Below are 17,827 nucleotides of genomic sequence, written 5' to 3'. Positions count from 1 at the left end.
TACACAGCAACATAACTATCCATATTGTGCCGTCCCCTTTAAAACATGTAACTAAGCATTGATCAGGAATTGAAGAGCCTGGATCAGATCCAATGACCCTTCCTCTTGTCCATATATGATTCAACTCTGTCTATTTTCCTTGTTCTCCTGATCATTAAAATGTATCTATTCGAAATTATCAGAGTCAATCATGAAGCTCGTGGCTTGTTTCAACAAATAGACCAACAATTTGTTATACTTCCCCCAACTACACTGTGATTTGCCTCTTACAATTATTCGTTCAAAGATTGAGGCCAGGATGAGATGAAATTTCCTTTGGATGAATGGCGGACAAACTGAAACTGTCTTCTTTCACTCCCGCAAAAAAAAAACAAATTTTTTGCATTGTTTGCATCAGATTTGGGCTGATGAAAGGCAACTAAAAATCGCAATACATAGATGCCATGAAAAGGCCTCGTTCAACGAGAGAGAATCTAACCACCTCCCTTTGATATTCACTATCGTGGTCAGCCCCAATTACCACATTATTAATTTCATAGGCGTTACCTTTGATCAGAAATTTAACTGTGCCTGCCAAATAAATATTGTTGCTCCAGAGAAGATCAGATGCTGGGATGTATGCAACAAATAACTCACTGACTTTTACATCCGCAATCTACAAGGCATAAGTCAGGAATAATGGAATACACTCCACTTTCCTGGATCTGTGCCGCCGCCAACAAAACTCAAGCACCTCAGGAGGATCCAAGCAAATGGGCTTGCTTGATGTGCCTCCGATGCACCATACTAACACGTAACACCTTCCACCACCAGCACACAGTGGCTGCCGTGTGCACCATACATAACATCACACCGCAGGAAGTTACGAAATTTATTTCGACTGCTCCTTTCAAGCACGAGACCGCTAACACCTAAAAGGATAAGGGCGGCAGATGCGTGGAAACATGAACACCTGAATGCTCCCTCCAAGACACAGACATCCTGAGTTGGAACGACATCGTCATTTCTTCATTATTGCTGGGTCAAAATCCTGGAACTTTCTTTCTAATTGTACTGCGGGTGTACCTAAAGCAGATGGTGTCCAGCGTTTCAGGAAGGCGGCTCTCCACCAAGTTCTCAAGAGATGCTAAAGATGGTTAACACATCGCAGCCTCGCCAGCAATGCCCACATCCAAGGAAGAAAGAAGGAACTGCCTTCACCTTGCTACCTCAGTCGAAGTCCAGATGTGTGTTACATTGATGCCGGTTCCGGTCCTGAGCTCAGCACATTCTCTACCGTTTATGAATAAGCGGTCTCCCAATTAACATGGTGATGAGGAGGAATTTCTTCTCTTGAAAGTGCCATCACATTTAGAATTCACTCACCCAGAAGTCAGTCGAGTGTGGGTCATTGAATATATTTAAGATGGCTTAGACTGACTTTTCATTTACGAGGGAGTGAAGACTTACTGTTGTATGGCAGCAAATTGGAATTACAGCCATGTTCAGATCAGCCATTATGGTATTGAATGGCAGAACATGATCGATGGGCTGAATGGCCTACTCCCACTTTTATTTCTAATGACCTTATCATCATATGTGAAACGAAATCTGTTGCAACTCTTGCACTTTCATGGAAAGGAGCTGCGGGCAAGCAAACCACATCTTCGATGTGATGGAAGCATGAATACAAATATTTTATCGCGATTTTAGTATGCATTGGCGAAAATGGAGGAGGATGATGTGTTGAAGATGGAGGCGGTTGGAATGGAAAGTGAGAATAAGTGAATTAATATCATTGTTTTGGAAGGTCGGGAAGGAGGTGAGGACAGTCACTCGGGTGATGGAACAGATAAAGCTGAGGCTACTGCAAAACCTATGTGAGGAATGCACGGTTAATGTGAAATGAAGAGTCTGCGGAAGCTCTGGTATGAAAGATGGCATCGTTTAAACAAACAAAAGGCGATGAGGAAACTGAGAGAATGGAAGTTATTATTTATGCAAAGTGGAGTTGGAGGAATTGTGGTCATGATAACTGTGAAAGTTGGTGGATTACGGTAAATATTGATGCAATGTCTGTCCACTTATATTGAGGGAGGAAATTCGTGGAAGAGAAGTGAGGAGTGACAGATGGACCGTTTTCAGGCGAGGGAGGTACAGATAGTTAAATGCAAATTTGATTAAATCTTCGAGCTCGATGTGAACAAGTGTTTGTCACATCCACAATCATTGATGTATCGGATAAAGAGGTTGAAAAGGGAAACGGAGCAGCTCGGACCGTGTGAGGGAGAGAACAATATTGACAATCCTGCCATTGTGTCCAGTTCAAGGCACCACACTTTGAGGAACAATGTTCCTTTATAGGGGTGTAGAAAATGTTCAAGAGAAAATTCCAGGGTGAAGAACAAAGAAGAAATAAAATTACAGCACAGGAACAGGCCCTTCGGCCCTCCAAGACTGCGCCGATCCAGATCCTCTATCTAAACATGTCGCCTATTTTCCAAGGGTCTGTATCTCTTTTCTTCCTGCCCATTCATGTATCTGTCTAGATACATCTTAAAAGACGCCATCGTGCCCGCATCTACCACCTCCGCTGGCAATGCATTCCAGGAACCCACCACCCTTTGCGTAAATAACTTTCCACGCATATCCCCCCTAAACTTTTCCCCTTTCACTTTGAACTCGTGTCCTCTAGTAATTGAATCCCCCACTCTGGGAAAAAGCCTCTTGCTATCCACCCTGTCTATACATCTCATGATTTTGTACACCTCAATCAGGTCCCCCCTCAACCTCCGTCTTTCTAATGAAAATAATCCTAATCTACTCAACCTCTCTTCATAGCTAGCGCCCTCCATACCAGGCAACATCCTGGTGAACCTCCTCTGCACCCTCTCCAAAGCATCCACATCCTTTTGGTAATGTGGCGACCAGAACTGTACGCAGTATTCCAAATGTGGCCGAACCAAAGTCCTATACAACTGGAACATGACCTGCCAACTCTTGTACTCAATACCCCGTCCGATGAAGGAAGGCATGCCGTATGACTTCTTGACCACTCTATTTACCTGCGTTGCCACCTTCAGGGAACAGTGGACCTGAACACCCAAATCTCTCTGGACATCAATTTTCCCCAGTACTTTTCCATTTACTGTCTAGTTCACTCTTGAGTTGGATCTTCCAAAATGCATCACCTCGCATTTGCCCTGATTGAACTCCATCTGCCATTTCTCTGCCCAACTCTCGAATCTATCTATATTCTGCTGTATTCTCTGACAGTCCCCTTCACTATCTGCTACTCCACCAATCTTAGTGTCGTCTGCAAACTTGCTAATCAGTCCACCTATACTTTCCTCCAAATCATTAACATAATTCACAAACAACAGTGGTCCCAGCACGGATCCCTGTGGAACACCACTGGTCACACGTCTCCATTTTGAGAAACTCCCTTCCACTGCTACTCTCTGTCTCCTGTTGCCCAGCCAGTTCTTTATCCATCTAGCTAGTACACCTTGGACCCCATGCGCCTTCACTTTCTCCACAGCCTGCCATGGGGAACCTTATCAAACGCCTTACTGAAGTCCATGTATATGACATCGACAGCCCTTCCCTCATCAATCAACTTTGTCACTTCCTCAAAGAATTCTATTAAGTTGGTAAGACATGACCTTCCCTTCACAAAACCATGTTGACTATCACCGATAAGCCCATTTTCTTCCAAATGGGAATAGATCCTATCCCTCAGTATCTTCTCCAGCAGCTTCCCTACCACTGACGTCAGGCTCACCGGTCTATAATTACCTGGATTATCCCTGCTACCCTTCTTAAACAAGGGGACAACATTAGCAATTCTCCAGTCCTCCGGGACCTCACCCGTGTTTAAGGATGCTGCAAATATATCTGTTAAGGCCCCAGCTATTTCCTCTCTCGCTTCCCTCAGTAACCTGGGATAGATCCCATCCGGACCTGGGGACTTGTCCACCTTAATGCCCTTTAGAATACCCAACACTTCCTCCCTCCTTATGCCGACTTGACCTAGAGTAATCAAACATCTGTTCCTCACCTCAACATCCGTCATGTCCCTCTCCTCGGTGAATACCGATGCAAAGTACTCGTTTAGAATCTCACCCATTTTCTATGACTCCAAGCATAACATTCCTCCTTTGTCCTTTAGTGGGCCAATCCTTTCTCTAGTTACCCTCTTTCTCCTTATATATGAATAAAAAGCTTTGGGATTTTCTTTAACCCTGTTTGCTAAAGATATTTCATGACCCCTTTTAGCCCTCTTAATTCCTCGTTTCAGATTGGTCCTACATTCCCGATATTCTTTCAAAGCTTCGTCTTTCATCAGCCGCCTAGACCTTATGTATGCTTCCTTTTTCCTCTTAGCTCGTCTCACATTTTCACCTGTCATCCATGGTTCCCTAATCTTGGCATTTCTATCCCTCATTTTCACAGGAACATGTCTCTCCTGCGCGCTAATCAACCTCTCTTTAAAAGCCTCCCACATATCACATGTGGATTTACCTTCAAACAGCTGCTCCCAATCAACATTCCCCAGCTCCTACTGAATTTTTGTATAGTTCGCCTTCCCCCAATTTAGCACTCTTCCTTTAGGACCACTCTCGTCTTTGTCCATGAGTATTTTAAAGCTTACTGAATTGTGATCACTATTCCCAAAGTAGTCTCCTACCGAAACTGCAACCACCTGGCCGGGCTCATTCACCAACACCAGGTCCAGTATGGCCCCTTCCCGAGTTGGACTATTTACATACTGCTCTAGAAAACCCTCCTGGATGCTCCTTACAAATTCTGCTCCATCTGGACCTCTAACACTAAGTGAATCCCAGTCAATGTTGGGAAAATTAAAATCTCCGATCACCACCACCCTGTTGCTCCTACATATTTCCATAATCTGTTTACATATTTGTACCTCTATCTCACGCTCGCTGTTGGGAGGCCTGTAGTACAGCCCCAACATTGTTACCGCACCCTTCCTATTTCTGAGTTCTGTCCATATTGCCTCACTGCTCGAGTCCTCCATAGTGCCCTCCTTCAGCACAGCTGTGACATCCTCTTTGACGAGTAATGCAACTGCTCCACCCCTTTTACCTCCCTCTCTATCCCGCCTGAAGCATCGATATCCTGGGATATTTAGTTGCCAATCATGCCCTTCCCTCAACCAAGTCTCAGTAATAGCAGTAACATCATACTCCCAGGTACTAATCCAAGCCCTAAGTTCATCTGCCTTACCAATACACTTCTTGCATTGAAACAATTGCACCTCAGACCACCAGTCCCATTACATTCATCATCTGCTCCCTGCCTGATCTTCCCCTTAGTCACACTGACTTCATTATCTCGTTTCTTACAGGCTTTTGTTACTACCTCCTTACTGTCAACTGACCTCCTCAATTGGTTCCCATCCCCCTGCCACATTAGTTTAAACCCTCCCCAACAGCGTTAGCAAAAGCACCCCCAAGGACATTGATTCCAGTCCGGCCCAGGTGTAGACCATCCAATTTTTAATAGTCCCGCCTCCCCCAGAACAGGTCCCAATGTCCCAAAAATCTGAACCACTCCCTCCTGCACCATCTCTCAAGCCACGCATTCATCCTGACTATTCTTTCATTTTTACTCTGACTATCACGTGGCACTGGTAGCAATCCTGAGATTACTACCTCTGAGGTCCTACTTTTTAACTTGGCTCCTAACTCCCTAAACTTTGCTTGTCGGACCTCATCCCGTTTTTTACCTATATCATTGGTGCCTATGTGCACAACGACAACTGGCTGTTCACCCTCCCCCTTCAGAATGTTCTGCAGCCGATCTGAGACATCCCTGACCCGTGCACCTGGGAGGCAACATACCATTCGGGAGCCTCTTTTTCGACCACAGAACCGCCTATCTGCTTCCCTGAAAATCGAATCCCCTACGACTATAGCCCTTCCACTCTTTTTCCCGCCCTTCTGAACAGCAGAGCCAGCCTTGGTGCCATGAACCTGGCTACTGCTGCCTTCCCCTGGTGAGCCATCTCCCTCAACAGTATCCAAAACGGTATACTTGTTTTGGAGGGAGATGACCGCAGGAGACTCCTGCGCTGCCTTCCTGCTCTTTCTCTGCCTTTTGGTCACCCATTCCCTTTCTCCCTCAGCAATCCTAATCTGTGGTGTGACCAATTCACTAAACGTGCTATCCACGACCTCCTCAGCATCGCGCATGCTCCAAAGTGAGTCCATCTGCAGTTCGAGAGCCGTCATGCGGTCTAACAAGAGCTGCAGCTGGGCACACTTCCTGCACGTGAAGGAGTCAGGGACATCAGCCGTGTCCCTGAGCTCTCACATTGAGCAAGAGGAGCATGACACGGGTCTGAGATCTCCTGCCATTTTGAATCTTAAGCTTAACTTAGTTAAATGAAAAAGGAACGAAAAGTTTTTACCAATCACGATAAAGCCAGAGAAATAGAAAAAGCCTTACGTTATATACACCCCACCGAGTCCTTTTTTTGGTTAGAGGAGGAGGGCGGGTGGGAGGCACTACAAGTGTGGTGTCTCGGGTTCAGAAACCGCCCAAATATACAGTGTTTTACTTACCCAGCAGCCCCCTGGCCTCCGCCGAAAACAAAAGGAAATTAAGTTTCCTTTCAAACTGACCTTCCCAGCTGCTCACTCGCTCGCACTCTGCTCCCGAAAAAGCTGCTGCAATGAAAGGAAAGTTATTTTAAACCGCCCAAATATATAGTGTTTTACTTACCCAGCAGCCCCCTGGCCTCCGCCGAAAACAAAAGGAAATTAAGTTTACTTTCAAACTGACCTTCCCAGCTGCTCACTCGCTCGCACTCTGCTCGCGAAAAAGCTGCTGCAATGAAAGGGCAGATGTTTTATGCCGATCAATTGGAGAATCGGGGTTGTTCTCCTCAAAGAGGAAATTGAGAGAGAGTTTGATAAAGTTGTTCCAAACCATGGGCTGTTTAAACAGAGCAGATAGAGAGAAACTGCTCTCATTGGAAAACCTGGCCAAAACCAAATGACACAGGTTTAAGGGACTGGCAAAAGAATCAATGGCGACATGAGGGAAAACGTATGTTTCCAAAGCACGTGTTTCGGCTCTGAAATGAACTGCCTGAGAGTGTGGTGAAGCCAGAATCAATCAGAAGCGAACTGAATGAACAACTGAAGAGAAAAACAATGCAGGGCAGTGAGGAGGAGATGTAGGAGTGAGATGAGCTGAGCTGCCCGTGCAGAGAGCCGACATGGTCAAGCCAGACCAAATGGCCAACTGTTGTGTTGCAACCATTCTGCACTCCTTTTTATTTGAATATATGAATTTTTGAACGGAATTGCACAGATAAAGAGAGCATCCAAAGTATAGACGAACATCCGTTACAGGCTTCTCTGACGTTAGGAATTAAATTTCTGAATAGTCATGCAGACTGGAGACCATCACGAAAAGAACATGACATCCACAGATGGAACTCATGATTTTTTTTGGTCTTCCTTTAATTTTGTTTAACCCAGCTTCCAGTAATGATTAGTTGCTTATTGTGATCAGATTTGTCCAGTCTAGGGGGTGGAGGTGGGGATGGGGATGGGTCCAATTCAATTTTTGTGGAAAATATATTCCATCAACAGGGAATTAACACAGCTGTCGTAATCTGTTTGTTCAAAGATTACGAAAAACTGTTTGAACAATTTTGCAACCTCAGTATTCCCATAGAGATCTGGAGTGTGTAAAGTTAATGCACTGGGAATGTGTCACCTCAGAACTTATTTCAGAGATATTACCTGCAGCCCGAACAGACCGATCACTCCAAGCAAAAAATGCACGGACCAATTCAATGGGTCAGGAACATATTCTGTGTGATCCTTGCTGTAATTGGCGTTCCTGGTAAGTATCTATAACCAATGAGGTTTTGTAAATCTGTGTATGAGCTGGTTTCTTCCATTACCATGGGAATAATAATATTACATGCGATCGAACGGAAACAGTTACACAGACACACACTCACTAATATAATTGCGTTAATTTCCTGAATTATCTGTGCAGTTTTAATCTGTTGTCTCAACTGTTTCTAGCTCAAGACACTCTGCATTGTAAATTTATTGAATTATGTGGAATGTTGTGTTCTGTAGAATCACAGCTCAAAGCAGGAAAATCTCAGAGGGGAAGGATTACTGCAATTATCTCTTAATGTAGAACTGTAGTGTGTGTGTGCAATAAATGGAGTGGAGCACCTGACCTCAGCGATCATGTCTAACTGGGAGTCTCTGTCACTCTGGAATTGCACTGATTGTGGCTGACCAACTGGTGTGGACAATGTAACACGAGGGACCATGTAATTCCTGGAGTATCTGTCATTGTATTCAGTGCGGGTCCCCATCTTACTCTAATTCTAAGTAGAGTTGTTGACAGCACCATCACGTGCTGCTTAATTTCCTTCCCGAGCCCAGTCCTGAGAAGCGTTTGGTCACAAGTGCAACGCAATAATAAATAATCCTCTTCAATATTACGAAAAACATGATGACTATGACATGTTAATAGACAACTTATTGATTTTACAACACAGAATCTGTGCATTCGGTACAACTAGATTAGGACTGTCTTCCTGCTCTGCACGAGCCTCTCTTCATTCCAGCTCATCTCATCCTCTCAGCATGTCATTGCAATCCTGTCTCCATCATGTACTAACCTCGCTTCTTCTTATTTTTTCTTCCATTGTAACTACTCCAAGAGGTCTCAATACCACGTTCTCAGCAGTACAAGTAAATCTGTCTCTCTTGACTTCCATCGCGCATTTATTGATGACCATCTTATTTTGAGGAAATGCCGAACTGGTCACAAGCAAAGGTGGGAATATCAGGTCCACGTTTTCCCTCTCTAACCATTTTTTAATTTTAAAGGCCTCTATTAGTTCAACAATCATCCTTCTCTTATCGACATAATAGAGCCACAACATATCCCAATAATTATAATCTCCCAGTTATGGGATTATTTCTGTGAAAAATACGTGCACCTGCTGGTTACCCTGGATAATTTTATCATGTGTAGTCCAGATGAGTACACATTATTCACGTGTTCATTCACCACCTTTCTAATACGTTATTATGACACTTTTCTTTTAATGATATTCCTGTAGAAATGAAAGCCCATGCTCTGATCACATTTGCATTGACTCAGGAAATTCCGTTTTCAATTTAACTCATTTAGACATCAGAGGACGTGGTCAAAGACGTATGAATGTCTCCTATCCGAGGGACTGGTTCGAATCAGGGAGGAATTTCTTCGACCCCAGGGAGTGATTCGAGTCCGGGATGGGTTCCTACACCGGGAGTGGTTGGAGACGCGGTGCATTTCTCCAGTCTACCCATTCCTGGGCTCGTCATTGTTATATTTAACTAGTTTACCAGCGTCCGGTGAGCGGGGTGCTGTCCCTCCCCGTTCAGGATTTGTTAAATCTGTAAGTGCTGGGATTGGAGGCAGGTTAATGTTATGGACCCGATCTGACCCGATCCAAATCCACACGGTTTCGGTGGTAAAATCCTTCCTGCCAGGGTTGTGGAGCAGAGAATGTTTTTCAGTAATTTACAGCCACTTTTCCCTTCTCTCCTTTCCAGTTAATTTGGTCTCAATTGTGATCCTGTCCAAGGGAAATTGTGGACTCTCCAGCTGCACCACCCGTTACCTTGTGGCCATGTCAACGGCGGATCTCCTGGTCATTATCACTGAGATCATACTCCGGAGAATCAATGATTATTATTTCCCATTAAATTTCCTGGATCTCACCTTTGTGTGTCGCTCTCTCTATGTCCTGATCCGTGCAGCCATTGACTGTTCGGTTTGGTTCACCATCGCTTTCACATTTGATCGATCTGTCGCCATTTGTTGCCAGAAACTGCAATCGAAATATTGCACCAGGAAAACTGCGATTGTGGTTCCAGCAACAATCAGCATTTTGCTCTGTATAAAAAATACTCCCACCTACTTTCGATATAAACCTGGATGGAAAACCGACAATGTAGAATGGCGTTGCTCTAATAAGATAAGTTATTTTACTGACCCTCGATGGATTGGATTTAGAATGTTTGAAAAAGCTTTAACACCATTGTTGCCATTCATTTTAATTCTGTTGCTGAACGCTCTGACGTTCAGACACATTTTAGTGACCAGTCGCGTTCGTCAGAGACTGAGGGTTCAGAGCAAGAAAGATAACCATTGTGACTCTGAAATGGAGAGAAGAAGGAAGTCTATAATTTTACTCTTCACCATATCTGGCAGCTTCATATTTCTGTGGTTGGTGTATGTGTTATATATTTTTCGTTTTGATCATTTCTTAGATGATGATTCTTATTATATCTTTGAAAATGTCGCATATATGCTGCGAAATTTAAGTTGCTGTCCGAACACATTTATCTATGTGGCCATTCAGTCCGAGTTCAGAGAGCAGTTAAAGAGCGCAGTGAAATATCCAGTTACATCAATTATTAAATTAATTAATAAGCAAAGCAACTGAGACCAGCTTAAAGATCCAGTAGTTTATGGACAAGAGGTGACCGCTGGAGGTCCAGACGAAAATGGCCTATAGGAGTAAAGACAAACACTGGAGCTGTTCGTGACGGGAAGTGGAGGTCGAGAGCAAGAGGATCGTAAGTAAATTAGCAGGAACCAAAAAAAGATAACGAGCAGTGAGAAAAGGGAAATTGATGACCTCTGTAACGGGGTCAGGAGGAGAGTGATTGCTCTCCATAAAGGAACTGATGTGAAAGAAGCTTGAACTGGTTATGACACCTGTCATTAAACAAGAACCTTGCAGTTTAATAAGTATGCTAACTGACTTGATCAATTAAATATATCTGTAGAAGAAAACATTTATATTTAAAAACAACATTGCTTCCTGATATTCCACGAGGCACATTTATTCTTAATTGCTTTGGCATCTTGGGAATGTTGAGGTGAATTGTATACGATAGTTGGCATTGTTGATAAGAAGATGAAACATTGATTGTCCAACTGCTTTGTATCTGCAAGGATGTGTTATTTGTTCACACAGTGAAATGCTCACTCTAGGAGCCTAGTAAATAAGAGATGGACATGCTCTTAGCGTACTCCACTCTAATTACAGAAGTGCAGTGATGGCAGTTGAACCACACGGTAAACTAATGGAAGAGGTAATTCAAAGGAATCGGAAGCGCAAAAGATGGAAACTCAGAATCTTTGCTGGTACAGTTTACAATGGTGTCTGTGCTGTAATTATTCTGAAACACAGTTCAACGTAATGTCAATTCAGTGACAGCAGAACAAAGGCATCGCCTGTGCTGGCAACATTCAAGGAATCCTGGTCTTGAAGGATAAGAAACGTCCATGTTGTCGTCAGTGCCTTTTTGTTAAGTATTTATAACATATTGCTTAATTAATTATACTGGGTTCACAACTAGCCATTATTTGTAACATGCTCAGTCAGGCACAATTGAGAACACCGTTGTAATAAATTGAAAATTAAAAAGAACTGAGAATTTTTAAATAGAAGTGTTTAAGCTTCAAAACCCCAAAAGCTACAATGGTGAACCTTGTGGCCAGACGTTGGAAAGGCGGAAACGAAATGACTGGTTGTGTCGTTGAGTGGAATCTTGCTCTGATTAGTCTGACCAACTTGTTTCATTCAAGGGAGGGAATCCTTAAGGGGAACAACCAGACATAGATCCGCAAGACCTGTGAATAAGATATCATTTGAATTATGAGGTAAAAAATTGGCCAAAAACATAGAACGAATATCAGTGCAAAAGAGGAACAATTTAGCATTTTAAGCTGCCAAGAATCATAGACTCATAGAAACGTAAAATGTTTAAGGCACAGAAAGATGCCTCTTTGACCCATCGTGTCTGTGCCAGCTGGGAAAGGATCCACCTATTCCAATCCCACCTTCCAGCATTTGGCACTTAGTTCTGAAGATTATGGCAGTTAAGGTGCATATCCAGACTCCCCTTCAATGAGTTGAGTGTCTCTGCCTCATCTTCCCTTTTGGACAGTGAGATCCAGATCCCCACTACCCTCTGGGTGACAAACGTTTTTCCTCATCTCCCCACTAATTTTCCATCAATCAGTTTGAAGCTTTGCCCCCTCGTCACTGACCTCTCTGATAAGGCAAATCGATCATTCGCCTCCACTCTATCCAGGCTGCTCAAGATGTTGTACATTTCAGTCAGATCTCCCCTCAGCCTGCTCTGTTACAAGGAGAATAACCCCAACTTATCGAATTTTTCCTCCGACTTGCATTTTTCCAGACTTATCAACATCATCGTAAATCTCCTCTGTACCCTCTCCAGTGCAGAGAGAACTGCTCACAGTACTCAAGTTGTGGCCTAGCCAATCAGTTAGTACTTTCCAGCATAACCTCGCTGTTCTTATATTCCATACCACAGTTAATAAAAGAAAAGATCCCCGATGCTGTCTGAACCACCTTATCGACCTGCCCAGATACCTTCAAGGATCTGTGGAAATTGTCTCCAAGTTCCTCACTTCCTCTACACTTCTCAGTATTTTCTCATTTATCTTGTAATCCTTTGCCTTGTTTGACCTCCCAAAATGCATCAGCTCGCATTTCTCTCGCTGGAATTCCATTTGTCACTTTTGTGCCCATCTGGCCAGGACATCAATATCTTCCCGCAGCCGACTGCTATCCTCCTTGCTATCTACCAAACAGATAATCTTCGTCTGGTCTGCAAGCTTCTTGATCATGCCCCCTACATTTCCGTCCAAATCGTTTAGATATACCACAAAACGCAGGGGACCCAGTACTGAACTTCACTGAATACCACTGGAAACAGCCCTCCAGTCATTAAGACATCCTTCAACAATTACGCTTTGTTTCCTGCCACTTAGCAAATTTAGTATCCACCTTGCTGCATTTCTCCGTATCCCATGGGGATTTTTTTTCCAGTCTGCCATGTGGAACCTTGTCAAAAGCCTTGCTAAATTCAGCTGTTCTCCCCTCATCTAGCTTCTTTGTTACTGCTTCAAAAATGTGATCAAGTTGCTCAAACAAGATCTTCCCTTAACAGATCGAAACTGACTATCCTTGATTTACCTGTGCCTATTTAAGTGACAGTTTATCCTGTCTCTCGGAATAGATTGCAATAATTTGCCCTCTACTGAGGTTAGGCATGTCTGGCCTGTAATTCAGTTTACCCTTCACTCCCATTTTAATCAGAGATACAACGTTAGCAATTCTCCAATCCTCAAGCACCGCACCCCTGTATCCAGTGGAGACTACGGTGCTGAGGACGCCGTGGATAGCATGTTTAGCGAACAAATGGCTGCATCCGCAGAAAAGAGATGTCTTTCCACCAGGAGGAGTATTAAGCGAAGGCAGGCAGAACTGGAGTCCCCTGTAGACATCCCCTTCTCAAACTGATACACCGCATTCGATACTGTTGGGGGTGGGTGTGGAGTTGGTGAGAAGGGTGTGGGGAGGGGATGGCCACATAGGGGAAAGCAGCAACAGCCAAGGTCGTGGCACCACAGATGGTTCTGCTGTGCAGCAGGGCAGGAAAAAGACTGGGAAATCCACAGTGACAGGCTAGTAAATTGTAAGGGGAGCAGACAGGCGTTTCTGTGGCCGCAAACGAGGCTCCAGAATAGTGTGTTGCCTCCGTGGTGCACGGGTCAAGGATGTCTCTGACTGGCTTTTTCAAGGAAAAATCATGTGATCCCTTAAGCATTCTCCCTCGTTCAAAAATGGTTTGAATTGGGTTGAACATGTTTTTATTTGTCCTTTGCTTTGAAAAAGAGAACTGGATGTCACTACATCCAGAGAACGTTTGCTTCACAACTGTAAAACTAGTAGAGTTGACCCTTTCTGCGAGCAACATAACAATCTGTTGAATGGTATTTTGTGTGTATATATATATATATATATGTGTGTATATAGTCATTTAGAAACAGTAATTACTGTTTCTAAATTACCACATATATGTACTGAATGAAATCATCTGGCTCCAAGCCGAATGGACCTTGTGTTCCTTGTTTCTCGAAATAGGTGGACCATTTGGTCACAGAGATCAATCAACTCCAGCATCTTAAACATTTGCAACATTTATGACAGCATGGTAATATTGTGATCTGAAGGCTTGGCCTTTCATAAAAAGTCAGGAATTGGCATTAATTTATTCACACATTTGTTTCTATTTGTTATCTTTCTGGAGAAAGTATTTGTAATTATTTTCAGACATCTTCCATAACAACTGTAGACAGTACTTTCTCTGAGAAATTCATCTGAAACCACGGAACATGGAAATAATTGTTTATGACATTTGAATCAATAATAAATAAATTAATATAGTTGCTATTCCAAGCACTCAAAAGGAAATTTACCTGAGATTAAAGAGATATAAACATAAATAATTTTTAGGAAAGTTAATGGAAACACTGTCTTGGTGGTTGCTGAGTATTGAGGAAAACCTTTTTTTAAGATAAATAAATGAAAGATATTGTCAACTGACGACACCATTATTTGAATTTGGGAAACTTAGATTTTTTTAAAAATCAGTACAATTCGGTGCATTTCCTATCAACAGTAATGGGGTATCTGAGGTAAATAATAAGCCAGCGTGCAGAATCTGTTGTTTTAATTGTATGTACTTACATGATAATAGTTTAGGAATTAACAGCACTCCTGTGAAAGGATAATGACTGTCATCGAGTGAGGTGATCTGCAGGTGTGGTGACAGTCTTCAATCTGAGGAGTGTCAATGAAGTTTTAACAGATAATAACATTCTTCATCATCAGTAGTCATTTGGGGTTATGATATTTTAGAAGGGAAGAAAATGTAAAATTTGTGCAGATCGCACCATTCATGAGCTAGAGAATAGAAAGAGTGGTCAACAACAAGAATGAGATTAAGGCGGAGGCAGATTTCGTCCTGTGGGGAATTGGAGGTTCTTGGAATGGTGTTTTGATATGACTAACGTTATTTAATCCTCATAATAATTAATGAGTGGACTCATTAAGAAAGGAATCAGTCAATTTCATACTTTATGAATGACAACATAATTTGTAAATGTTTTGTAACTTTTCCTTGGATTCACAATTAAACATCCATCTACAATATAAATGTGCTAGGGATCGGGTAAAATCAGTTGACCTGCATTTATCTTTAAATAGGCAACTATTTTGTAGCAACTTGCAATAAGTCATTCGAATTATAAGAGAATCCAGTTTCTGTTTTAACATTGCTTATATCAAGCAGATAGGAGAGAAACTATTTGAGTATCACCACTGGGAATTAGAAGTGCAACAACAGCTGAGACAACGACAAATCAATGATTATTGGAGGAATGAAATGAACACAACATGGTAAGGAATGTTGTTTCTTGAAACAAAAAAAAGCATTTTAAATATTGTACTGGATAATAAAGTTTCTTCAATGCTCAACAGTTGGTGAGTAACAGTTGTTAGAGAATAACTCCAAATAGCTGGGTTGGTAACTAAAGGTAAAGGGAAAGGTCTACAGTTTTTTTTATATAGTCGGATGTTTTGTTCAGGGACTCAAGATCCTTAGTTAATATAATATATGTTTTGGGTAATTTAAGGGGATAAATAAAGAGGAGGTCATGACAGAGCAGCTCGGCAACGTGGTGTGCTCCTCCTGTGCAATTTGTGATGTAAGGGACACTTGCAGTGCCCAGGGAGAACACGTGTGCAGGAAGTGTTTCCAGCTGCAGCGACTCGAAATCGGCGTTTCGGATCTGGAGCAGCGGCTGGGGACACAGTGGAGCATCCGGTAGGCTGAGGTCATCGTGGATAGCACGTACAGGGAGGTGGTCACACCGCAGGTAAAGACTGCTCATGAAGAAAGGACATCGGTGGCCACCAGGCGGAGTAGAAGAACTAGGCAGGTTGTACAGGAGTCCCTTTGTTCCATCTCCATATCTATATTCCGCTTTGGACACTGTTGGAGGCGATAGTTCCTCAGAGGAACGCGGCAAGAGTCAAGTCTGTGACACCACGGGTGGCTCAACTTCACTGGAGGGGAGGAAATGGAGTGCGGGAACTATAGTGATAGGGGATTTTATCGGAAGGGGTATAGACAGGCGTCAATGTGGCCGCAAACGTGATTCCAGAATAGGTATGTTGCCTGCCTGGTGCGAGGGTCAAGGATATAATGGAACGGTTGCAGGACATTCTGAAAGGGAGGGTGAACATTCAGAGGTTGTGGTGCACATTCGGAACAATGACATAGGTAGAAAGAGGGTTGACGTCCTGCAACACGTGCTTCGGGTGCTAGGCAGAAGATTAAAAAGCAAGACTTCAAACGTTCGATTCTCTGGATTACTCCTGGTGCAACGCGCGAGTGAGTAGAGGAATAGGAGGATAGTATGGATGAGGAGATGGTGCAGGAGGGAGGGCTTTAGTTTCCTTGATCACTGGGTCTGTTTCTGGCATTGGTGGGACCTGTAAGGCTGATGAATGAGGGCGCTGTTTCGCACATATTATTGCTATCACTGTAGTTCTGAGGTTGCTTTGTCTCTTTCTCCACATTTTTAGTTTAGTTTAGTTTAGACATACAGCACTGAAACAGGCCCTTCGGCCACCGAGTCTGTGCCGACCATCAACCACCCATTTATACCAATCGTACACTAATCCCATATTCCTACCACCTACCTATATTAGGGGCAATTTATAATGGCCAATTTACCTACCAACCTGCAAGTCATTTGGCTTGAGGGAGGAAACCAGAGCACATTCTTTCCCTGTGTCGCTATCTGCCCCATGCTTTCTCTTCTCTGCCTCTGTTTCACACTCGCCTTCTCCATTTAAACCTTTAATAAATAAAAAAAAAAATGCCACACACAGCAATATGATTTTTCGTTATTTGAAATGGTGAGGCAGATTTAGCCGTTTGTTCTCAGTTTAAAGAGGGAGTTTCGCCTTTTGGGGGACTGAAGTCTGGCTGTTTTCACATTGCTGCTTATGGGAACTTGCTGTATATCAAGTGCTCTGCAGCATTTACTGCATGACAACAATGAGGAAACTTTAAAATTCAGCTTCCTGAGCGTCTGAGTGTGGATTTCGTTTTTTTCCAAGAATTTTACAACAATTACAAGAGCTGAATGTAAAGCTGTATAAAGGCTTGTATACGTTTAAAGATGGATTTTGCCATTTTCTGAGGACTGTGATGGGATATCTGGCCATTATCACATTGTGGGATCATCCTGTGCTTACAATCGCTGCATCATTCCTACATTACAGATGAGGCGGAAACAGATGGAGAGAAAAAGAGGGAGAGTGAGAAACTGGAGGTGGCAGGTTAAACGCAGAGAGAGAGACAGGCGGAGGTGGTGGGGTGAAGGAGGGAAGGCAGAGAAAGATGAAGAAAGACAGAGAGCGAGAGATAGAGAAATAAATCAACACTTAAAACCTTGGTCAACTGAATTTTGAAGTGTCACCATTGCTGGGATCTTGCTGTGCTCAGCCTGCCTGCAGAATTCCTGCATTGGAACAGTGAATGCATTTCAGAAGTGAATTCATTGCGTGTAAAGCTCTCCTGAAGGCCTGGAATTAAAGTCCTGAGTTTGAAGCCGGTATAACTCCCCAATAATGCTGGTGTTTTGGGCAGTGCCGTGAATGACAAGGTGGAAAGACATGTTCAGCAGCCATTTGAATTGAGAGTGTGGTTCTGAGAGTGGATTTCTTTGTATATCTGTCTCTCTCTCTCTCTCTCTCTCTCTCTGTCTCTCCATCTGTCTCTCTGAATGAGAGTAACAGGAGGGAGAGAGATGCAGGATAGTGAGGGAAACATGGAGGGAATAGAGGGGGTGAGAGGCGTATCACACTGCTGTTTGTGGGATATTGCTA

General features: G+C 43.2%; 1 protein-coding gene across 1 annotated transcript; it reads left to right on the top strand.

The window, feature by feature from the left end:
- Positions 1-7,796: 7,796 nt before the first annotated feature.
- Positions 7,797-10,486, top strand: LOC137361656 (probable G-protein coupled receptor 139). Its single transcript, XM_068026365.1, has 2 exons — positions 7,797-7,863; positions 9,591-10,486. Exons 1-2 carry the CDS (start codon positions 7,797-7,799, stop codon positions 10,484-10,486), a joined length of 963 nt encoding a protein of 320 aa, XP_067882466.1.
- Positions 10,487-17,827: the final 7,341 nt, after the last annotated feature.

The sequence above is a fragment of the Heterodontus francisci genome, unplaced genomic scaffold (genome assembly GCF_036365525.1).
Source record: "Heterodontus francisci isolate sHetFra1 unplaced genomic scaffold, sHetFra1.hap1 HAP1_SCAFFOLD_66, whole genome shotgun sequence".
In the NCBI taxonomy this organism is placed as follows: Eukaryota; Metazoa; Chordata; class Chondrichthyes; order Heterodontiformes; family Heterodontidae; genus Heterodontus; species Heterodontus francisci.
This window is presented reverse-complemented; position numbering and strand designations above follow the sequence as displayed.

What these genes read in the sequence shown, in the direction of transcription:
- LOC137361656 (XM_068026365.1), top strand. Translation starts at nt 7,797, where the DNA reads ATGCACGGACCAATTCAATGGGTCAGGAACATATTCTGTGTGATCCTT. An exon ending in TGCTGTAATTGGCGTTCCTG is followed by an intron (nt 7,864 to 9,590) that starts GTAAGTATCTAT and finishes TCTCCTTTCCAG; the next exon opens with TTAATTTGGTCTCAATTGTG.